At 33.1% G+C, this 26,537-nt stretch overlaps 1 protein-coding gene across 1 annotated transcript in view; it reads right to left on the bottom strand.

Moving 5' to 3' along the window:
- rho-5 (rhomboid-5) overlaps positions 1-24,824 on the bottom strand; it is a 178,383-nt gene extending 153,559 nt beyond the window's left edge. Inside the window, exon 1 of the mRNA XM_068776000.1 lies at positions 24,325-24,824. Within this exon, the coding sequence (XP_068632101.1) occupies positions 24,325-24,824 (500 nt within the window). The remainder of the gene's footprint in view (positions 1-24,324) is intronic.
- Between the last annotated feature and the right edge of the window lie 1,713 nt (positions 24,825-26,537).

Raw genomic sequence — 26,537 nt, forward strand, 5'->3', positions numbered from 1 at the left:
AATGTCTTTTTATTTTTATTTCATATTTGATATTATCTAATTATCCAGTAATCTATGTATCTAGAGCATTAAAAAATACGATATACATTCTAACAGCTTACAGCGTGTCTCAGGCTTATATAGAAAATTTGTCAATAAGATCGACTACAATAAATTACGTATGCTATAGTTAGCAGACGTGTTAACGATTTGTTCCCTAAGAACATGTCGGGTCTCATGGAGTTCGCGATATTTTCTTCACTGCTAGTCTTTGTCCTTGGCAGTTCTGTCGGACACTGTCAACGTCAAACGTACTCTTTATTACTCAATGGCGTCAAATAAATTCCGGCACGTTCATATTCAAATAATACTTATGTTTTTTTTTACGTTTGGATCAAGTAATATCACATTTTGTTTCATATTAGCCATAAAGTCACATACGAATACTACGAACAAATTAATATAATCAGAGTTAAATAACAAAGAAAATTGTAAACTGAGAAAGTCTCTTGCCTTGCGAAGTATCCGATAAGTCGGTTCGTGTAAAGAACAGGATTTCAGACCAAATCCCCTGATTAGATAACCGTAGCCGACAGCACGATGTTAAAGCTAGGAAAAAGTCTTTTCCTGGATAATATAAATAGGATACTGACATCGGAAAATCATGTTATTATTTTTACGATTTTGGAAATTATAACTTCTACTTTTGTCAATAAATTAGATGAAGAATTAAAGTTATTGAATAAATACATTATCTTAATTAAAAATATAAAATAAAATGTTTTTTTTTTATATACGAGTATACAAACATCTCATTTTGTTATTCGCCTGTTATATAGATAATGCTAATAGTATAGGTCATAATCCAACATTCAAGTCCACAGGGGCAGAGAGTAGTTAGTTAGTAGATCTCACCTATTCCTAGAAAACAGACGATCCCAAAAGGTATTTCACAGGGGCCATATAAAGCAGTGGACCTAATGCTTTTATAGTATTTACGAATGATTTAAGTATATAACTAAAAAGTACGATGACTTAAAATTATTCCAGAGGGTCCGAAGTGAAGCTAAATAAAAAAATGAATTAAATTAAAAAAATTAAATTGGTTAAATAAAATATTAAATTTATATCTTTTTAATTTTTCCCTTCACATTCCAATTTCCTTTTTCCGTCTCTATCAAGATCAATCCTATTTTTTAAACCGTTGAAATATTTTTTCTACAACTGCATATACTTATTTACAGAACTACAGAAAAAAGATCTAAATAAAGTATTCAACAATGCTCAAGTAGGCCATGTATGGCTACAAGTCTACGTATGTATAAGCAAAAAGCATTCATCGATTAGGAGCGAGTATTTATGTTTTGCGACCAGGGCGTGGCGATTCTTGGCGTTCCAATGATATATGCTTCATAAGCTTATTCAGCAACACGAACACTTTATTTACGATGCGCCCAATACACTCAATGACTTATGACTTTATTCAAGACGTTTATATAACTAATACCTTTAAAAAGTGCCCAAATAACCCGACTTCAATATGAATTCATGAAATTTATGTGTAATCTCAATTCTTCGTGTTCTAGGTTGTGTGTATTATTTGACTGTCCGACAGAATTCATACGGTTGCAGTAAAAAAGAAGAAAATTTAATAAATATAAAGTATTTTAGCATTTTTTTTATTTATTGATTTAATGTCTTAATAAGAAATAGAAGAACTTTCAGAATTATTGTTTTTTAATTCTTTACATGTCTTTTTGATGTTAGACAAATCTCTATTTTGTCTTATTTTTATGACAGAAAAAAGTGTTGTTCTTACAATTTTCCGCGACACCATAAGAGCTTTCCTTTGTCGCAAAATAAAAAAAATTTAACCGAATTAACTGAGTCGTCTTAATGTTTTGGGCTTAGCACCACAGTTTGGAATCCATACATATTAATATTGATTTGCAATCGCAATATATAAATCCATCATTCGCCACCATTTCGTGAATATAAAAGCATTTGTCTAGTAGAAACAGCGAGGGTTGTCTCAAAAATAAATAAATTCGGTACCTTTATTAAATCATTTACTACAACATTTCTTCAATAAAGACATTGTATATATTAAATTATTTACGTAAAATTAATTTTTCTCTATTCAGAAATTGTAATATTCATAATTTATATAGTCCTTCGGCTCGAGTTTACGACTCAATATTGTATTACGTAGCATATCAAACTGGGCTATTCAACTAATATTATAGCAACTCTCTTTGTCTGACCTAAAAATATACTGCAGTTATTCTATTAGTTTTAACATAAAATACCATTCCTATTTAGGTAATCGCCTACGACATTATTAGATTTTGTAAAAAGATAATGAAATACTAAATTAAATAGTTTTCTGACTTTAAAATGAAAATCTCACTAGAAGCAAAGATATGAAAACATTGAGTCCCCTTGGCCACGGCTTTTTTCAGCGATGCTGTGATGACGCTGTTGCGAGTCCACATCGATACAGTCGAGATGCAAAAGCGATTGAGTAACCTGCATTCTTGCAATGCAGTAGCGCGTTGGTATCACTATTGTAGCGCGTTGCAACACTCGTTAATAGCTGTACAGCAATTTTAAAAAGGTCGCCGTAGGCGAGAGACTTTAGCACAAACAATAACAAATATGCTATTCCTTTCTCTAGGCTTCATAAAATCAGTTTCTCGTGTATGCGTACGGTCCCATGTATAATATATATACACACGCTATCTTGTTATATATATTATAATGAATTATCATATAATAAATTTAAGATGTCCATTAAATTAAAAGTTGTAAAAAATATTGTTAAGGATTTTAAATGATAATAATGCCATGGATTTAATTGCTCTATTAACGTGTTAAAGATATTTCAAAATCAACCACAAAAACAAGTTATTTGTCGTAGGCTCTTTTCAGATCGGGGTGTGTTTGGAACCATCGTAGCTTGAAGTAGAAGGTTGCCACTATAAAAGATTTCAATGTAATTCTAGCTTCTTCTCATGACTTACACAAATGGTCACTGTAAATGATTCTATGTAGAAAATAATGTGATTAAAAGAAGTTAAAGCTTGGGTTCTACAGGCTAAAGTAACTCATATGTTGAGATATTGGCAAAGTTCAAAACAAGTATCCGTCACTCTAAACTAGAACAATGCACGCTGCAAGTGACCCATAAAATATAATAAGGACGAACGGACAACGCGGCTACATTTTTTATAAGGCCGCAGCTCGATACTATACAGAAATAAATGCAACATAAACGTTTAAGTTCGCAAAGAGCACGCGACATACTATCGACTCTTTGACACACGAAGTGAGTTGTTGAACTATTTTAATCTTTATGCCAGTGAATTAAAGCTGTACCGGTAGTTAACGCAAGGCACTGTATAATTTTGCAGCGCTGTGACAGCATATTGACGCCGACACTGCGGCCGACAACTGGGTCGACTGGCGTACTCGACCCCAAACTGCGTCCCTTCACCGTTCACACGAATTCGGTTGTATAAAAACATTTTAGAACACTGAAATACCCTCTAACTAGTTCGAAATGTGTAAAAGACATATAATACGTAAAACAAGATGGCGTCTCACAAAAAATGCGAAGGCTGCGCGAAAATATCTCTTACGAACCCCAGGATTTCAAATTATTTAGATCGGAATTATGGGCTTTCGGCAAAATAATCCCATTTTGAAGTAATAAATGAATGTTTTTATGAAAACGTTATGAATATTTCACTAAATTCAAATATTGCGAGTTTTATACAAAATATTTTATAACTAATTATTATTTTTATTTACTAATGAGAAATGATAAAGGCGCCATAAAAAGTCATTTAAATGCGTTATTTCGCAGTACCACATGCGCTTATTAAATGTGTCTTATAAATTAAAATGAGATGTCATTATCCCAGTAATTTTGTAGCTTCACTATACTTAACACATTAATGTGGAATCGTTATAGCATGGCGGTAGATATACGCGCGGTGTGAGAAGTTACCTAGTTACCATGCTATGATACGAGAAACCTACCTCTAGTAGACCAGCTAATGACATTATTAAATACATAGCTAAAGTTTTCAGAGACATTGCTTCTTATCACTGCGTAGAATGCTTTCAACTTGGTGTTTTACTTAACCAATCTCTTTAGTTTCAGTGAGCACAGGTCATTATTATTCACAGTTCTTAGTTTGTCTGCAAAACTTCCGCCATTCATTTCAATATTCAGAACGGCGATGGCAAGAAATAATGCATGAAGTTCGTTACAATGAGATATTCTTTACATTTTAACTCAACTTAAAAATGCTAAAGAATCCACCGAGAGCAGCTGTAAAGATTTAAATAACGAAATTTAACAATCCTTAACATAAACAATATAAAAGGCACAAAATGTAAAACTACAATTTATTTCCCTTTATTAAAATTGTCATTAAAACATCCAAATTACTCAACATTCGACAACAGTCTAAATTATTTAAGGCAGACAGTTACTTTAAGAACATATTAGCATTTATTAATTTAATTGGACGACCTACATTGACAATCTTGAAAAGATTCAAATTAATTTAATGGAGTTTCATAATTACAAAGAAAAATTGCATATTTACCACATGCGGAGTCTTACCATTACCATAATATAAACACATTAGAAGATAGGCAACAATTATTTTGAAATAAATAAATATTTTGATATGATGTAAAACAATAATTTTGACCGTCTCCAATTGCTGGCAAAATTAAATTTTTGTGTACCCACTAAGCATTTCGTATACCATTACTTATTCAGCCAAAACAATTTTTTGAAAATTGCTTCTTTTTTCCGCAAACCGGATATTTTTAACACGTACCCTACTGACTAGAATATTTCGGTATCACTCGATATACATTCCTACAAAAAAGTATAGAAATGACTTTTAGGCAATCAAAAAGTATTTTTCTGTACCACCCGTAAGTTATATACGATATATACTGCATAACACATGCTGTATACTTTATACTATTCATAATATATATACTAATCATTAATCAAACGCACACCACACACATATTCCACACATACTAAACATACACACTTCGTGCACACGTCTGTTTAATTTTTTTTCTTATCATTTTATATCTACTCTCGTAATTTTTCGTATGACCTTGAAATTAATAAATAAGGAAAAAAAAAAATAGTATTATAAGCACAACTGGTATCATTGGACAATAAAAAAAACAAGCAAGAAAAAGACAGTATCGTTCACCAATTAAGAAGACAGTGAATAAAGAAATACCTTAATTGTTCTGGCATTTTTAAAAAAGTGAAATCATGTAAACTCATCTTAACATTTCTTTATTTTAAACGCCTACTGCATCTGTGCCTCAAACTTGATCACAGATTTGAAAGAACGCTACTTTAACGTTGTACAAAGAGTAAAGTTACATTGTGAAAAAGCTTAAAGATTCTTAATTTAAAATAGGAAACTCAGTCAAGAAAGACAGGTCAAAAAAGGAATCAAAATATAAATATTATTTATTATAGGAATTTGCATTTTGTGCAGTTTTATGATAATAATTTAATACGAAACCGCGAATAAGAAATAATAAAAAATAATTAAGCCTTTCTTACGCGTATTTTAAGACTGAACATAAATTTAAGTATTTATATCTAATGCTTTTTATAAATGTAGGCATTATTTAAAAAATACAACTTAAATAGATGAAACGTAAAAAATGGGCCATAAATTTCTTTACAGTTCACAATTTACCACGGCAAGAATTAAGGTAGGTTTTTATGTAGATATATTGAGGTCGAAATTAATATCGCTAGTCCAATGATAGGTTACGTAGTAAAAATGCCATTTATCTCAAATAATTTTTCAGATGTAAGTTTCCCAATTTAGCTATTGATTCACTATTGAAAAACTTGTTCCCGATAGAAGTTCTGCAAAGTGTCGTCTGGTTACCACCAATGTGTCGATCGCAGCCAAATATTAACACAGTGTCATCATAATCATGTCGGCATAGGTCTGGTGGACATAGACCACCTCTATAGATTTCTAAAATGACCGTTTAGAAGCGGACTGAATTCAACGATATCGGAAAAACTTACTATTTGTGTTCTGTTCAAAGTGCAGAAGGACGCCCTGCGCTGGGCTGAGCGATTCATGATCTTCATTCGCGCGATATGTGGCCGGCCTGTCCACAGACTCCTTAAATTACTAATCCTTTGTGCTAAGTCAGCTACATACATTAACAGTACTCAAATTTCTACTTGGAAGTCTTTGTAACTGAATTTGTTACCAGAGTACGCTTAACTACTTACCTTGCTGCTAAACTACGCAACGACACCATTCAGATTTTAAATGCCAAAATCTATGATATCGCTACTTTATTATGTAAATAGTATATCATTAACCTTCAAATCAAAGGTTCTCTTACGTTTTACTCTGAAATGTTTTAATAAGAAAGTATAAATAATGTAGCATTTTTTATCTTTAACTACACATGACTTCTATTTTTTAAATATAATTGTAAATAACAGAGATATGTAGCCCACTAATATTTAAATATCTTTACACTATACTTTAAAAAACGCCGTACACAACAATACTCCTAGGAATTGTAAAACTGCGGCAGTACTTTCTTGCTCTACAATACCATTAATCTTATAACGCGATATAGCTTCGAACAAACCCATAGTAATAAATTTTAAAACTCCGATAATCCTTTAGATTTCATTTCTTACGTTAACTTTCCACTACGTGCATAAAATGCAGATAAATGTTATGAGTTGCTTTTTCTTAGTAGGTACTAATTTTGAATAAAATTATAAACAATTATTACAAAAAACGTAAAATTACATTTTCAAAACAATCTATTTAAATAGAAAAAAATAGAAGAATTTAATATCTTTAATCGTAAATTTTAAAACATCATCCGATTTACAAGGTAAGATTATAAGACATCATGTTACAATGTATTCCGTAATGGAAGTAAATAAATAATATTCATTCATAATAAAATTTGTCAAATGCTCAGTTCACAGTATACATGTTTTTTTATAGTCACACAAAAATAACTATAAAAACATCTACACTGTAAAAGAAATTATTGATAATTACTAAAGATTAAACTATTTATGCATAGATGGTACAACAGGCGGTCTTATCGACGACAACGTTTATATAGAGATGAGAGAAAGGGCAGTTTAGGTTCAACATATGACAAAAATTTAAAAACTCATTAAACATTTCAGAGTATAACACAGTACAAACACAAAGAGTAATAAATGTTAGTCCTTTACCTAATTAATAGGCTAACAAAGCCTTCTTTTACCATATTTTTAGAAACAAACTGCAATTTTGCGTGCCTCATTGCTACTGGCAATTCGTTTTACAATCTGACAGCGACAACAATGAAAGATTTCTCTATAAATATTGTCGAATGAACAGGCATTGTCAATTTCAAGTTCTCCGATGTTCTGAGCAACTTATTATGTGAATCATATAAAAAAAAATCTAATTTAATATGAGAAGAAGTAAACGAGTTAAACAGAACATTATAGAGAAGGGGAAAATATGCGGGTATTTCGGCGAAGTCGAATCGCAAACTACTTGAGCGTATTACGAAACTAAGATGCATATTTGCGCGAACCAAATAGGGACCTAATACAAAAATTCGGAAGTCGATCGAGATTATTTATTTGTTCTTCAATAATATTAATATATAGCATCAGAATAATCAAGGATATGAAGTATAAAACGTTTTTTTAGCACAAAAATTAAAACTAGAGTTTAATATTCAGTTGAATTAGATTTTATTCCACAGAATTGATTTCCGCAGAATGAGCTTGCTGAGAAACTTAACAAGATGCCGAGAAGTGAATGTATTTTCACAAGTTACTCTATCCCTTCGCGGAATAACTGTAACATGTGGTTGTACAATAACTGTCTAATCCGTTACGTAATGCGAAAAAATAGCTTAATCTTGCAGTTATTTAGAATTAAGTCCATTCATTCATCTAAGAGATTTTACCAATTGACAAGGTTTAACGTCATTGTTGTATTACTGCTTCAGCTTTATGTTAATATTATTTACACCTTTATCATACATTGATCTTTTCATTCCTTTTAAATATAAAATATTTATAATACAAATTAATAAACGAGGAAACAAATGGTAGTGATTATACTATTGTTATGTTAATGAGAGCACCCCAACTTAATATGTGATGCCAGCGTAGTTAATTTCATTAAACTTAAAATAGAAGTACAAAATTACGAAGGCTTGTGTAGATATGACTATCCGTGTACTTCACTAAAATGAATATTAAGAGACCAAGAGGCCGAAGAACTAAAGGTCAGACAATGTATAGCAGGAGTCACTAATTAGTGCGGCAATACATTCAATCACAAAATGCAACCAACGGAAAGAGAAGGATTGCTTGTTGGCGGAGTAAAACCAAAGAATCATTGAGGAAATAGATCGGAGAGACAGAGAATGATACTTTAGTAAGGGTCTACGAGATATCATCATATCAGCCGATGGATGACCACTGCAAGCCATGCGCTCTCTCAAAGATCAATACGATGTTCGGTTTTACGCTCCCGCTTCCCGCTAGCGGTTTTCCGCGACTTTGGCCATGGCGTCGAAAAATACAAGAAAATAAAATAAATATTTAATGAAATCAGGCGTTATTTTGCCGAAGTCCATCTTAAGTAATAAAAGGACAAATATATAGCTACTTCCACACATGCAGTCATAGTCGTGCAATAAAGTGCACCGCCCGCCAGCCCGCTGATAAATGCGGATGCGGCAAACAATGCGAATTACACAACTACCACCGCTAAATCACTCAACACGTGTTTCAGCCCTCCACGGGGCATCTTCAGGACTAATGTTACACCGATTAGTGCCAAACACAGAGTCAGGGCATCTTCGTCATCTTCAGGAGTAATCAAGAGTAATCTTCAGGCGGGGGGTACACTTTATTGCACGACTACGACTGCACATGCGAAAGTAGCTATATATTGGTCCTTTTATTACTTAAATAAAATGAAATCTAAATGTAAAAATGTAAATGTAAAAATACTGCTTTTTTCAGTCAAATTTTCATAATTCATAGCTTACTGAAATCCACATTAAATTTATGAGAGCACACGCAATGATTTAAGCTGTCTGATAAAATGTTACTAAGTTATGTGTACGTAAGTACGTTCTACGAGCGATACATTGCGTTTAATTAAGCGATAATAATCAGACCGCAGCAGGTTAAGGGGCTGTCATCATTAAAGCGTAGCTAAACGACAGCTGCCACGGGCTCGCATTTGGGCGTCGGCCAAAATCAAGCAAATTTCAAAAATCGAAAAATATTTTCGAAAATCTGCTTACATCTTATATACTTTTTCATAATAGTTCGATTGCTGCCAGTTATTATTGTACGATCCACCTTCTGTGATGCCACAAGTTATTAGCCCGGCGCATTTCAACAAAAAAAATATTTTTTCAGAGAGATCACTACTTTGTACAGAATGATTTGAAATAGGTTTATAAGCTTAAAAGCTTGCCTAATGACTTATACGTTCACGCCTTTTATTCGTTTTTTTCTTTAACCTCGATGACATTTTTACCTATAGTGTGTTTAATTATGTTTAATAATGTATTGTATCTAAAGAAACCAAAAACCTCCTCTATTCATGAACTGGTAACAAAATAAAATACTATTGTAGACATTTTTGAAAATAAATTATGTATATATCTAACAACTGTCAACCGCTTAGGTTTGTTCACGTCGTTTGTTATCTGTAATGAACGAAGCAACCACCCTCGGACCCTAACCCTTTCTCCCTTTGATGTCCTCTGACGTTCCGATCGGCCCAAATCACTGATTAAACTTTTTTTCCGTATTTTATGCTATCATTTTATTTGCATGATTTGTGAAACGTGATGACCTCTTAATAAATGATTCATAAAATGTTTTTACTGCACACATAGCTGTATTTTCTGAAATAAAATCACACATTTCTTCCTTAATGGTTTGAAAATCAATGTTTTAGACAAGTATATTCTGCAAACAAAATTAAAAATCAAACTTTACGTTGTTCCGAAAATTTTAGGCATGTTAGAAATTTTAATTATAATTTATAAGCAGGAAAAATTAATAAAATAGGCCATGAAAAGTATTAAAAAGGCTGATGTAAATCACTTAAGCTATCGATTCCCGGGATTACTCAACAGCATCGTATCAGGAAAGAGATCCCTAGATGAACAAAATTAACGGAAATAGCCCTGCGGATTGACTGCGGACCGCGGAAACTAGTGATAGGTGGGCACGCTACACAGCGTGCGGAAATGTTCGCTGGTGGAGCCTTAAGGTTCTGGAGAAATGACGGACTGGAAAACTTATCGTAGAATGTTCACCCACAACGTGGACAGATGACCTCGTCAAGGTCTTCGGAAGACCGATTGAAAGCTTCGTCCTACTGAACCTTTTGAAAATCTATAAATCTATAAGTGAATCCCACACCCAGCAATGGATGGTCTCCGTCTGAAATAATTAGGATGAGATAGCATTTTGAAATGTAAATTTAAGAGATTTTTCGGTTATATATTATAGAAATCACAAAGTTTTCGCTGACCAAATGTTAATGTCAATAAACGAATAATGTTATATCTTCTGTTGAAAAATAATGCTGCGTGTTAATAATTAGATCTTTCAAAAATAATTCCACTTACATAATAAACTTCAAATCAACTAAAACCAATTGAGAAAAAGTCTTTTTCTGCTTTTCTCTTTCCTGGAACATAAAAAGTACTTTACTCCATCATAAATATTCATCATTTTAGTAGATCGCTTGAAAAGATTATTGGGTAAGGGAAAAGAGGTCGCATAGTATGGTGAAAGGATAGTCATTTTGTGCCTGATTCTTGTACCTATACAGCTTAGCCTACAGTTTTATGTTCTCTCTACAGTGTATATCACGAAGAAAACCATAGAGGCATAATAACATATTCATGTTAATTATTTAATTAATATTTAGCATACAATAAAAAAAATTTTCAACTAAGCAATATATTTTTAAAATTATAAAGAACAAGTTATAGGTTATTTATCCCATTTATTCCAAATATTTTACGGATGAAAAACAACACGCCAACAATGAAGTGTATTGTACAAAAAGTGCGTGATAAATGCCATTGTTCATAGCTTTAACAGAATTTATGAGTAATTACATTTATTTAGTAAAGTAGAACAAAGTCCAGACTCGATTCCAAAGCTCCATAACCTACAAAACTTCAGATGCTGGTGGAATTGGAGATTTATTGTTGTTTTCAAATGACTGCTAATATTACTGATATTATTTCTTAATATAAATGATTAAGAAAGTTGTTAAATTACTAAATTAAGATTAAAAGAAATTTGAACATAGCCTGGAAGTTACGTTTTAAGAAAATAAATGTTTCTTAATATAAAGATTTTGACAGTCTAGGGACAATCTAAAAAAGAATTATAATTTATTGAGAAATACTTCTTGTTACTTTTATTTCAGTTTCTTACTATTAAAAAGCAAAATTTATACGGTAGGTTAAAGTATTATCATCTTCATCATTTCTGCCGTAAGGCGTTCATTGTTGAATATACATTTCCAAATAGATTTCTAATAGGACCGGTATAAAGCGGCCTACATCTAGCATCTTTAGATGAAATTAACAATTTTCGATTTTCCTATTTAATAAGGAAATAAAATAAACCAAATTTCTTGTATCAATCTTCTCTGAGGCTATCTTATAATTTGGACTATTCATATTTTTTTAATACACGCTTACGTTATTAAAGAAAGACATCAATTTCGAATACAATCAAATTTTATTACTTGTATAAAAAAACAAAATCGTGCTTCAGGATAAAAAAAAATAGCTTTAACAAAACTACTTATTAAAAACTGTTTAACAATATATTTACAAGGAACTGAGCACGCAACTATTTTAAAATACGAGTTTTTATAAAATGCCCGACCTGCAACTGGACCAAAGACCTAATTGATCGCTTGGCCAGAAGAATCCACAAGACTAATTCGAGCTGCCCGCGCTTTATGAACTCGGTCTCGATAATTGACAAAAAAAACGCGCCGAAATAGTTATTTCATGCTGTGAATGCTCGAACTAGAGCGGTCGTTAGTTAGAAAAACGTCCAGTAATAAAGCAAACTATGATTCATGGACCATTTAAATATAAAATGAAAACTTTATAGTTCAAAAGCCGGAAAGATTTTTAGACGTGAACGTTGTACTTCAGTTGTTCCCCTTTGGAATAGAAGAAAATAAAACTCAAGTATTCGTGAACTCATAACAATGCATTCAAATTAAGAGAGATTCTTTCTCGGCAAAGCAAAGTACAACAACAACTTCGAAATTTCCGTCTGTGTGACTTTTGGCTTTTTTCCAATTTTGAGATAACTTTTGAATAAAAAAACGCGCACATGGTTAGGACTTACAATACCGAGATTCCGGGATCCCTAATACCGGAATCCCGGGCGATTTTTGTCCGTTATTAATAACTGGTCTTTATGTAAAAATACCGGTAATTCGGTATTGCATTAGTTGATAAAAATTTCATTTAGCACAATATAAATCTAATTTAAAATAATGTTAATTAATTACAAGAATTTTTTGTTAATGATATACAGACAATTTGATTATATTAAAATATCTGGCACATTTATTACACATATGGTACCATCGGGAAGCGACGGTGTCGACAATACAAAGCGATCGTTTATGTTTTACGCCTACTGCCCAATGAATAGGTCTCGTTTATACAAATACATAAACTAAGTAACACGAAAATTATTAATTATAAATAGGAACAAAAGGAATGTATTAACAAAATATGTATCAATTCGTAATGAAAATACTGCCGACAGGTGTAAATTCAGAAACAGCTTTATCGACAGCTGGTTATATTTGTACGAAAATTCGGCCCTCGATTGACTATGATACGATTGATTGTTTGTTTTTTAAGAGCATACCTTAATAACTTTAATTACATAATGCGATACGAGCTTATTATATGTAAACAGTAAAATAGAATTTAATATGTACTTTTTTTACTTGTGCGTTTTTTTTTTGTATTTATCTACTCCTACTCTCTATGTAATAAAATAAATAATATTTACACATTTCAGAACAATATTAATTGGATTTCATATATTATTTGTTAACAAATATAACTAGTAATATTTTATTGATAATACCGGTTTTAACACCGGTATCCCGATATTTCAAATTTCAAATATCAAATATGGGTATTCAGATTTTAGTTCGGTATTGTATGCCCTACCCATGGTCAACATCAAAACCAATGAGAGAAAGAAATTTAGCAAAATTTAGAATGATGCTTTACCAAAATTCAGTAATACTAACTACTAAAAATTATTTATTAATATAAAAATAAAGTTAAGGCTTGTACTAAAAACCATTTTAGATGAATAAGATGATCGTAAATTAGTACAATTAACTTATAGATATATCTACGAAGCTCAAAGGCAAAAATTGTCGTTTAATATCTCTTTTTCCATCTTAAGGGTACTAGAACCTTGTTACTATATCAGGAAACTGAATGAGAATACTCCTATTTAGATAGATAGATACTGTAGAGTTAACAACAGTTCGTAATAACTTGCGTAAGAACCTATAAATTATTTATTTTATAATTATGTATACCTATAATATGGACGTAAGCAAAACTTTGCCCAATTTAATAAATAATTCAATTTATTTAGAATGTTTTGTACTTCCTGTCCACGTACATTTTGTTTTTAATATCGAAATTTATCAATAGTTACCCTCACACAAAATTTTAAAACTGAAAACACGAGTACAAGTATGTTTTGATAGCCGAACATCACGTAGTTCACCACTTACGTTAGTCAAAACCGTTGCCGTAGTCGAAGTCGAGTGGAAATACATGAATCACATATCTCAATCAAAGTGAGTAACACAGATATCAAAACGCGCAACCTCAAATCAAACTAAAATATAACATTGAGACATTTATGAAGATGAATATTATATCTCGTATTAGTAACGTTCTGGATTGATTGGATACGTCTCGTATATCCTATAATTGTAGAACCTGATATCTTACAATATAGCGATCCTGAATAGTCCAGTAATTTTATACGAATTAAAAATAAGTTTATAACCTGTAATATACATATCAAATTAATCCCTATTTCATTAACAATAGAAAAAATCAATTTCATTTAGATTCTAATTAACCTGTTATAAATATCTGTGACTAATAATAAATATATAAAGTTATTACTAATATTGTGTTCCAGGTATGTTTCTTTTATTTTCTGCTATATTTCCGTTACTAATTTTTGAACGGCTTATGAACTAGTAGAGGCCAGTTACATAACTTGATGGTTTAAAACTAGACATACATGCATATGAATTCTTTTCTATATTCGAGGGAAATTTTTACCGTAATATTCCTCGGAAAGTGAATGTCAAGTAGGAACATCGAATGTCAGGGAAGTGATTTTTAAAACTGCTAGCTTTTTGGCTAGAAAAGCTTTTGCTGGCATCAATTTGGTATTTCGGCTTTTGGTTGCAATCTAAGAGTGAACTTGATATACATTTTCGAAGATTAAAGAAAGGACATTGTATTTCATCTAACTTTATACAGTATTTCAGTGCTTTTGATGAATGTTTACTAAATTGATATTGACTACTGGAATTATCAAATATTCGTATTTTTTAAAATATTTTTATTTCACACCTTTCAATACTTGGTAGGTAGGTCAAGTAATGTTCTAACTTTTTTTACCAAAATATTTTTTTTTGTTGACTAATTTATATAATATTAGCTGCCCCAATTAACTTTATGCTCTTAAAAGTCATTGTCATGTGGCATTTCAATGGAAAAAAAAACATTATTTAATAAAATTGATCATTTTAAATAAAGGAAATTGTGACCGTTAAATACTGATCGATCTTGCTCCTGTTGAAAATATAAATTTGCAAAGCACTGTCAAAGTTTTAGCACATTTGTTTGTAAAGAATATGTTTTTAACCCTTCGTTTGCCGCCACCTGGCGCCTGTCAGTGTTGGAAACGATGTTTTGTAAATGATAAATGATTAATATTATTATTTATGATCCTGTGGTCTGTAGTACAACCAGAACTAGCGATTTTAAACTGTATTTTTAAGGTGATTCGGTATAATGCAGCCTACTTCATTTCCGGCAGATCTGACCCGTACGCACTTGGGGAGTTCGGACAGATATGTCCATAGACAATTGACAGGTAAAGAAAGTTATAAAAATTATGAATGGAATCGGTAAATTAGTTTTAAAACTAGATTGGGCATGGCTAACGATAGGGACTAAATATAACAGGTGGTAGCTATTTATAACGCTGTTAGTTATTTCAATGTTATAAATAGCAATGTATAAGTTCCGCACGACAAGTTGTGAAGCCAAACGCATTCACGAAAGAACTTGTACATCGTCGTGAAGCAGCACTCAATGCAAGTTTTTAAACTCTAAGCTGTGTCTACATGTACAGACTGAAAAGAAATTGAAATAGGTACAGAAGTAATAAATGAAACCCTTTATAAGTTTCATTTAGTTAATCATTTTTGTAAGTAAATCGTAATTTGACATATGATACTTACACACATATACACATATAAAATTAACGCTACTTTCTAATATAAGAAACTAAACTACTAATATAAGAAATAAACTAACTCATTAATTATGACGAACGACTGAGTGGACGACGTCCACGGCTGGACATAAGCCGTCGTCAGAGATTACCAATAGTACTGTTTACAAGCAGATTGCATCCAATGTTGAAGCCAAGTCCACTGTCTAATTTCTTTATAAATAAAACATTACTAATAATGTTACCAATTGCTTTTAACGAGTTTAAAAAAAAACAAAGAAAAATTGTATTGTTATATATAGAGGTTTAAGCACAATTATTATTAAGTGAACGAACGTTTAATAAAACACCCAATTGTTTCAAACTCACAAAAGAACTAGTATCACGTACATATTTATGTATAACTGACACAACAGCTAGAGTAATCACACACAAAGCAAAACAACCCACTTGAAGTTAATACATAATTATAACACTTAGAAGATAGAACAGTGTATATAATTCTTTGTTACATTCAGAGCATTATAATTAAAAAGATAAACACAGTGTTGCCATAATTTCCGCGCATGACGTAGAATGCAACTAAGAAAATTATTTACGCAACCTAATTTGCATTCTCGGCGAGTTCACTGTTGGTGTTGCTTTTTTTAGTATGATTTGTTACCACGCTAGCAAGCCAGCTAGTTACTAGCATACACTTACGATTTAATATGATTACTGAATATGACGACATATTAAATATATGAGCGGATTCAGCATCATCATCACCTGCTACCGATTTCCGATAAAACCGAATAAAAACAGTCTATATCAAGCGTCTTTCGTCGATCAAGTAACTAACTAACAAGATCGTCTTTCCGCCTTATGGGAGGATGTCCGTCCCATACTGCGCAAGTCCGTGGTGTCCACTTCAGAACTTTAGGAATGCCAATGTTCTGCACGCTAATTTGGATACTGTATATATATTATTTATTATATATTTAATGTTCAATATGCATATTGATATCGATAATTAAAATGTAATTTACCTATTTATACTTCTCCATTTATTATGATAAAATTTATGCCATTTATGTAAATATTATGTATGTAAGTTATTTATCACATCTTAATACTAGACTGCATTACGTTACTTAAGTTAAAGTCTTAGCAGCCATCACCTGTGTGGGCTATGTGGTCTGCCACTGCCACTTCAACTCGCCAATCGTTTAAATTACATCAGTTAGTTTCGGATAAGGATCCTGATTCAATATCGTAACGAAATTCCAAGTATTGTTCACTTTTAGGTTCATTAAGCAACTGGGAGCTAGCCAGCTCGGCGTGAGAAATCACGTTTGTCGTTTTGATCACTATTGGGTTAATTACCATACCATAAAATGAAGAAAGTAACAAGGCTGTCTGGGTAGTAAATAACACACGGTTTTTTTTTCGTTTATTTATGTGTGTGTTACGTCTTTTCTCATAGACAAAGCTCTTTGGTGATTAACATTTATAACTTTACTAGTTTTAGTGTCAGAGTGCCAAAAGCGCTTAGTCTTGACATCTTTGGTTTGAGCTGTTACATTGTTTATTTCGCTAGATTGCAAAGCCGAAACGCTTTTACAAATATTACACGCAGTCTACACGCCCTAGCATGTCGCAACTCAAAAATGACCATATTAACTGCCTCTTCCATTAGATAATAAAACTTAACTTAATATTGAAGGTCCACTGTCGAATAAGTTGCTTAACATACTCTTTAATATCACATTACCAAAGTCACTTCTTTTTAACCTGCTTCAAAATTCTTTAATACACACCTATTTTTTACTATTTTAATAATTTTAAAATCGAACAGATTTCAAGATATTTTTTCTGATGTGATCAATAGCTACATTTTAAACAATGAGTCAATTACAGGACTTGATTGAATTGAAATCCAACACATTTCAATTCTTAAAAATACATAAATTTAATAACATAATATAATATAAAAATTAATAAATAAATGTCGTATCATTATGTAAACAATATTTATCGTGTCAGTAACGGCAGATGGCAAAGAAAGATTTAAAGTGGAGACCACGTATAAGACGAAAATGTGTAGAACACGCTTCTTCCAGAAGAGCTAAAAACCTAAGCACAGTCAGTGGTCAAATTTAACCGAATGCTGGACTCAGAAGTATAATGTCCAGAAGTAGATGAATTTAAACAGACAATGAAAAACCATTTCGTCAATGATTTTAAATTTTCAGTCAGATGACATTCAAAGGGTTTCAAGAATATTATATCGTTTAAAGATATCTGCTTATGCTATATATGTAAGGTGATAAAAATACGTCAGTTTTAAAAAATCTCAATAAAAATTACAGCGTAATTCTACCTGCCAGGTTAACTACAAATGGGTTCGTTCAAAACGAGAGTTATTCATTTATCTTCCTTATTCGCTTGTTTTGGTTCGGCGCTACTTTTTCTGAAACGCTATCGATAAATCACGCACCTTGCTTTACTTAAGGTTGCTTACGCACTTATATTACCTCACGCTTTTATCCCCAGAGCCATTACTCTTGTTTTATAGGTCTTTTACAATTACACATCATGATACCTTCATGTGCTTATAATTTTATATCACTTCGCTACCAATATGTTTAAACAATAATAAATTAATTACAAAACTGAACCGTCCCAAATATTAATAATACGTCGCGGCCAATTAATTAATCTTCGAAATCGTTGATATTTTAAAGCGGGTTCAATTGTGTCACGTAATTTTTAAACAGACAATATATTTGTTTATTTAAATTCTTTGTTTCATTTCAAAAGAAATTCATCGGACAAATATCCACTACATGCTTCTTACTTTAGCATTAGTTTCGGAATCAAAATATTTCTTTTTTTTTAACTTTATTGATTTGTATACATGTTTATTGGTCATAGATATAGAAGCTCTAAGGAGGTAAATGTCTGGTTCATTTTGCTGTCAATTAATGTATTGCACACCCTGCTAAAATAATGTTATTAGAAATAATATTAACGTAAAAATAATAATGTAAGAATTTTTTTTTAATATCTGCCTCCGAGTGGACCGCCCGAAGTTATTAGCCCGTCGCATTCCGATAGCTTCAGATTGGTCACTTTTTACAGGATGATAGGAAATAACCTTTAAAAAGTTTGCTGGCAACCGTTAACGTAACTAATCAACAAGCTATATTTAATTAAAGAGGTGTCAAAATATTACGTTAGCCAAAGAATTAAATATTTATAACATGTTTTGATAAAGATATGTTTTATTACCGACCCATATCTGGTACACAATGAGGTACAATGTAATTTTAATAAGTCCATTTAAAGAAATCCTCAGGTCATATATCCGCAAGATTTTAACGACTGTTAATTTGGTTATACCGAAGTACATTTGTCTATTGTCGTTAACAAGTACTCATTAAAAGAAAAAAAAATCACACTAAATCATTATTACATATAATTTTATTTCTTGTGAAATATTATACACAGTTAAGACATTTTTTAAACTTGAAATTTAGGTTCTATGAACGATTTTTAATCAAAGCGAAACATATTTAATTTGTTCCCGTTGTATTTATTATAAATAAATTTAATTTGAATCTAAATCCTTTACGGAGACCAGGTTCGTTAAAATTGTTAATAGTAATCAAAATAATCGTTGTACCAACAGCATAAGATTTTACCAATTTTGTATTAAAACAAATCTTAAATCGTGTAAGAACAAAGACGGGCCAAAGACACTTCCCTGGAGAACGCCGACTTTAATGTGTCGATCAGCACTTATAGTTTTCAACTTTAACTCTTCGCTTTCAGTTGCTTGGGTAACTTTTCCAATTTTTGCATTAGAGTGGGTACAGAGGAACTGGGAAGAGATTTTTTTAGATGAAGAAAAATAGTAAGATATTTATTACCATTTTCTTATTGTTTATCTATAAACGCAGGTAAGTCTTCTTCTTCGGAGAATATCTATTCTATAAAGTCATTTTGAAATACATAAAAAATATGTTTATCGAGTATTTAAGAAGCTTACAAGTATATTAACGTTTCCAGATTCTGTAACGCCAAAATCAATAAAAATCGGCTAGTAATACTATCTCTGTAGTATACAATTAATATCGAAATATAAGATTAACAAAGTGATAGACTACAAGAGTGTTGTCATCATCATCATTTCAGCTAAAGGACGTCCACTGTCGAACAGAGAAATTCTCCATAAATTTCTATTAGGAACAAGTGAAAGCTGTCTGCTTTCAGCGTCTTCCGACAACCTTTATTATAGACAACCATTATTTTTAGGTATAATGGTATTTAAAACTTTTACATTGGGATATTTTTTCCATCATTCAGCTACAACATAATGAAGCCGTAGAGTTTACCTAAATAAGTATAATGTACTAAATAATATGATAATAAATATTAAATACTATTAGACGCTTTGTTCTTTTTTTATCTGCGAGTGTTTATATGACATTGACAGTACTTAAAAGAATGTTTTTGCTATAAAATTTATAACTCTGAATCTAGGAATTTAGTGAGAAAAAATTATTCATATTGAAAGTTACATATTTACTAGTATATTAATTGCGTGCTAAATTAACATGGTAACCTTATTCTGCAGAGGTAAAAAGGACAATACCGTCAAGATTAAAAAAACATGCTTGTAAATTTCTATAATTTTTATATTACATTTCGTGACTAACATTTCAGAATTTTTGTATATTATAAAATGTTATAATTCCATCGCTGTCCACGCGATGTACACGTAAACACAAGAATTCACAACAAAAATAAGGTTAACTTACTTCTTATGCATTATAAAACAACAATCCACTCACACATCTGCAAATTTCTTCCCCTATAACTATCCCACACACGCACACATAAATGTTGTCTTTTTAATATTTAAGAGACACAATTCCACAACGCTCTCATACAAACACGTTACACAAAAACTTGTCAAATGATATCAAAGAAACACCTGGCGCACCCGTTTCTTATCATTAAGCATGAACACGTAACAGATAAATTTAGAACTCACTAAACAGAAGTACATAGATAGAAATCTACGTATATATACAACTATATCTAAATTATAAAAAGTGCAATATGATACCACTAATAACATTCAAATAACTGAAAGTATAAAAAATGGTTCATTTTATGTCAAGTACTGATACAGTACGATATGTATGGTAAACGTTAATTTTAAACAAAGCAAAATGTAAAATGTGATTAAACGATTTTTATTTTGCACATACCACAGAATTAAGTAACAGATTATAAATAATTTAGTTGCCTTAGACGACATTTCTTTATGAATATAATCGCAAATTGTATCTAATATTTGACTTAGAGTTACGAGAAACTAAAACAGCATACCGCGCCTACTGAACTGTTAATCTACTTTAATTCCTGCAAGCGGACAGAAGCCTAAAGAATACAAAAAGATTGTTGGGATTGTAACGCTACAAAACATTAAAATGTTATATATAAGAGATTTTCACCTATTTACTGTCTCATTAAGATATATCTAGGGAATCGTAAGGCGTAGAGACTTAAAATTTGCTAAAAATAGTTGTTTTCCAAAACTCGGCTATAAACGGATTTTATGAAATTCCACTCGCAAAGAATGTCAAAAAACTGAATGTCTTTATTTTTCTCTCAATCGTGGTGAAATAAACTGTAAATTAACGTATTTCTTACAAAGAGGTGTTAACCCAGTAAAGCTGGATATTTATTAATAGAAAATACAATTATTTATTCAATTAACATAAATAATGCAATTGCCTGGATGCGGACACATTCTTTCCAAAGTGCGTTATCCTTTATGTAATTATTTACAGTATAAGAACCTTTAGCAAATAAAAGTTCTTTGACAATTTTTCTAAATCTTTTAATTCTTGCTTTCTAACCATTATCTGGGATCCTTTTGTAAAACTGAATGCATTGCTCATACAAAGATTTACTAAATCGATGAATGCGAGTCTTAGGTACAGAAAATTTGTTTTAAAAAAAATTCTACATGATATATACCTCGAACCCTTAGGTGTGTTTTAAAATAAGATAGAACAATGTTAACCTACAAGATACTTAAATGGATTCTAGAGTCAAATTTATATTTGAAATAAAGAAACATACTTAAGTCACCTACTCAAATACTTTATATAACACATTATAGAGACACAAAGTTCGTTGTTTACAAATAAAGATTTGTAAAGCCGTATCTTTCGCCTGGGCGTAGAACTAGTCTGTTCTATAGCGCAAGCAATCTATAAAGACCAATTCTAGGATATTCTATACTTGTATATATCGGTAAATGTAAAACTTATTTTAATTATTACGTAGTATATTCACCTATATTAATTCGAGAATTTGAATTAATTTTCATAATTTGAATTAATTAAATTACGCCCGAGAATAGAAGCAACGAAAGGTCACATTTTTGTGAGCAGTCGCAAAAGTTTTTAATGGAAAATTCACGAGACCCTTGCGAAATTCCATTGCTGTCATAAAACGACTGGATATAAACATTAAAAAGAACGTTAATAAAAGGTCCGTATAAAGAAATTGCGTGGAACGAATAAGATACAAACAACGTTATCCAGTCAGCAATACGTCAGCCGCAGTTAAATGTCACGTAATGTAACAATAGCTGTTATTCAAGTGATTTATCTGAATTTATAACGTAACTATAAAAGTTCTCGTCTGGCGACCATGGGTACGCGAGCAGCGGAAGACTGGTCATCGTGGATAACTGAAGATCATTTTAAATAATATCGTTTAAAGCATATTACTTTGGGTATAATGGTATGTTGTCAGTAAAGCAAAAATGTTGATGCCTCTACCCCTGCTGCACAAGTTTCAGTGTGTTTCAGTAAGAAAGGAATCGAAGCTAAAAAGAAACAATAATCAAAAATACTGTCATATCATTTGACAGTACCTAGCGAGGGATACAGTCTTTTCTATAGTATTGCATATTTGGTAAAAAACCTATCCTGTCTAATTTTTTACAGTATTTTTTTTCTATGATGTATAAATATTTGACAAGAAAAGGAACGAGAAGTAGAAGAAGAGATGTTATGATCATTTAATCAAAAATGTACGAATTCGAAAATAAATATTGAATATTTATTTTATTCATATTCGTGTTACATTATATCATAGCTTTTATATTGTATGTGATATCGGCTATATTTTTATTACTTGCTAGATTTATTTTGATTAATTGCATAAAATTATTGTCAACTTAATTAAATAAGACTTTTAACCTTAACCGTTTTTATCTAAAGAAATAAAATATGAAATCTGCGATATATTAGACGTTAAATAAAATTATATGAAGCGTAATTGTTGCATTATACGAAAAACAATTTACTGATAAATCATGTATTTAATAAATGTGGCGTTCTCGACGTTTTTAATAATAAACTAATGAAAACAATCTCGTATGTTTTATAGCCGTCTGCTTGACGTAAACCGATATAGGCTTCTTCGAAACGTGAAAACGGACATGGTACATTGAGAGCGACCTTTTCGTATTCGTTATTTGAAATAAGGCATTTGCCTTCGTCTACACATCGCATAACCCTCATCCACTTTCTGCTTTTAAGAACTGAATAGAGATTTCCAAGAAATGTGCCTTTCCGTATTTGACAGGTCGTCTGTTAAACCTTTCATGAGCAACTCTATTTCATTTCATACATCACATCTTGTCTATTGTATCTGTACTATATTACAGAGATGTCTCAAGGACAAAAGTAATATATTCTCAAAAATATGATCAATGTATTTATAAAGAGTCTAAGAGTGATTTATTCGCGTTGAGCATGTTTTATGGTACATTTTCCAGTATTTTTACTAAGTTATTTTTATATCTGAACGTTAAAGTCTTTGACAGAAAAACACTCTCTTGCAATAAAAGTAAAAAAAGGTAATTATAAATCGATTATTGAAAATAAAACGTGGCTGCGTATTTCAGATGCCAGAAACATATATTAAAAGAAGACCTACATTAGCATAGTTTAAGAATATATTAAATAAATTATGATAGCCCTGAATATAATGCAATAAGATATGAAATAAATATTTGAATATATTATTAATAGCTTTCAGCTGCAATTCATTTAGGTCGTCATTAGTGAAAATTGCGATGAAATGATCGACTAGTATTTGTGCAGCGAGAAATATTTACTTCAGACAAAGTTTACGCAATAATATGCATTTATACGTTAGTGGTTGATGAAACTAACTTCGTCATAATATACAAGAGTTTATTTTGCGGTAGTAACAGCAGATACCATGAGGAATGATTTAGCAGAACGAATATGTAACAAAGTTCAACAACATATCTTAGATCTTCCTTTTTTTAGTTTTAAATATAAAATTAAAAGTATATTATTGAATAAATCTTATTCTGCCTTTTAGAGATTTTAATTTATGTTAATGAGAGAACTTGAATGGCTCGTTTACATGACACATAATATAATGTGTTTGTATGCATCAAAGATTGATAAATTCCATTTTAAAAGAGCAACTGTTGAGTTTTCGCCAGCTCTTTTCAACAGATCATTATTCTCAGCCAGTGATAGCGTACTACTTATAATGTTAAAATAATTGTCGATATAAAGTGCATGTAAATTTCTATTTTAATTTGTAAAATTTGAATTTAAACTCACCAATCATGCGGAGGCTGCGGCCTTCGCCGAGCTTGAACACAGCAGGGGGGCTCTTGAGGATCGCAGGGCAACTGCAGGGCAGGAGGTGGTGGCGGCGGCGGAGTGCAGGCTAGCCGTCGCGCTGCCGCTGCGCCTACGTACTCCACATATCTCGTCGGTGGTGGTGAGCTGACAATGTCCTCGCGGCATGCAGGCCCGCAGCACTTGCGCGGCGCGGGCGGGCGGCACGCCAGGCCACAGTAAACCGGCGGCGGCGGGCGCAGCGGGGCCGGCGGCCGGGGCACATAGCGCTCGACGGGCACGTGCGCCGCCGGGGGCACATACCGCGGCAGCCGAGCACGCTCCACCTCCGCGCTGCGGCGGACGCGGCGCGGCGATGCCGAGAAGCGATCCGGCAGCGGCGCGGGCGGCGGCGGGCTGAGCCGCTCCGGCGGGGCCACGCTGAACGCGCCCGCCGTCGGAAAGCGCTCGCACGGGGAGCGCGCGTACTCGTCGGCCATGGCGCGCGGTCACCCGGCGCCGCCGCCGCCCGCGCGCCCTCCCGACGGCACGCCGCCTCACATAACGCGCGACCACTCTAGCACTAGCACTGGGCGGGCGCTGCGCTGGCTCGCGGCTGCTGCGCGCTCCCGATGTCCGCATTCACTCGAGCGGCATCGCTCGCGATCGATAGCGGCGGCGCGCTGCGGCCTCAGGGGGCACCGGCCGCGGACCACCGTGCCCGACGCATCTCCCGTCGGCCCGACTTGCAACTCGCTTTCCCGATTACACTTTGATGCTTGGGCGAGGCGAGCGTGCGTCCTCGGGCAAGATGGCCGCTGTCGTCATGGCCGCAGAGGGCGCGCGTGCGCGACTGTCACTCAACAATGTTTATTTTCACCAGGTTGTCGGGGATGAATATGCAACACTTGCGATCGGTGGTGGTGAGGTCAATTAGAGGGTGAACGAATAACAGGGTGTATTCGCGAGGAGCGTGTCGCGGCCGCGGCGGCGTGGAGCGTGCAGTGTCGCGGCGGAGGGCGCGGGGCGCGGAGCACGCGGGGAGAGGGTGCGCCGACGTCATGCCGCTGCGCGTATCGACGCCTTCTGCGCGGCCCTCCCGCAGCTACCTTCAGGCCTCCAATACACAAACACTTTATTAAACGAACATATTGTTTTTGAAAATGATCCCTTCCTAACCTTGGTAATACTCTGCTAGGGATAAGCAAAAACGAGTGTTGTCTAACAAAGAGTTTTAACACTACGTTTGACATCCTTATTGTAATCTTGATCGAAAAACTGTAAACATGTTAACTCTATCCGAGAAGTTATATGGCATATCATAATAACATCGCTTTTAAACCACAACTATCTAAGACATTTAAAGATCAACTAACATGATCATGATGCTCTTTAACCAAAAATCTTGATACTAAAAAACTCCCGAAAAGAATTTAATTTAAAAGTTGTGAAAGGGAAACGTAGCATTGTTAATGTACAAGAATATTAGTAAATGCGCTTATACTTTACTCTGTAATGCAATTAACATAATCGAACCGAACTCTGAACTGATCACAGAAACCTCAACTAAATGGGCAAACTCCTGTTTTGCTCCGTCAATATTTGTTACGAAGATTGTCTACAACCAAACTTTTTCATAAAATAATATTGCAATATTAAATTAGACTACTTTGTCTAGATTTCGGACGTTTACTAAATATCACAGTCGTCTCTATCATCATTGTTAATCATAGGTCATCCACTGCTGGACCTCCTCCACAGATTCACAATAAGACTTGTTGCAAGCGGCGTGCTTCCCGTGTATTCCAACAACCTAACAAGGCTGTTTGTCCACCTTGCGATTGGACGACCAAAGCGGTGCTTGCCGGTCATTGGTCTTCACTCCAAAACCTTGAAGCCCAAACAGCTATCTATGATCTATGTAGCCTGCTCACCCACTTCAATTTGTCGATTCTCTAGGCTTTAGTGATTACCGTCGTTTGTCTAGGGATCTTCTCATTCCTGATTTGATCTCGTAGAGAAACCCGGAGTAACCCCTCTCCATGAGTCAATCATTCTCGATGAACGAATATGAGCTCACCGACGAGTCTATGGGCCTTAGCTTATGTTTGATAACGCGTTTTATTGACATAGAAGATGATAGATAAAAACATATTTAATATTCAGTCATGTTTTATATATTTAATTGTACTAATTATTCACTTGTACGCTAG

Source organism: Battus philenor, unplaced genomic scaffold (genome assembly GCF_028537555.1).
Source record: "Battus philenor isolate CCGP_79_NKW_IND1 unplaced genomic scaffold, ilBatPhil1.0.hap1 SCAF_9, whole genome shotgun sequence".
NCBI lineage: Eukaryota > Metazoa > Arthropoda > Insecta > Lepidoptera > Papilionidae > Battus > Battus philenor.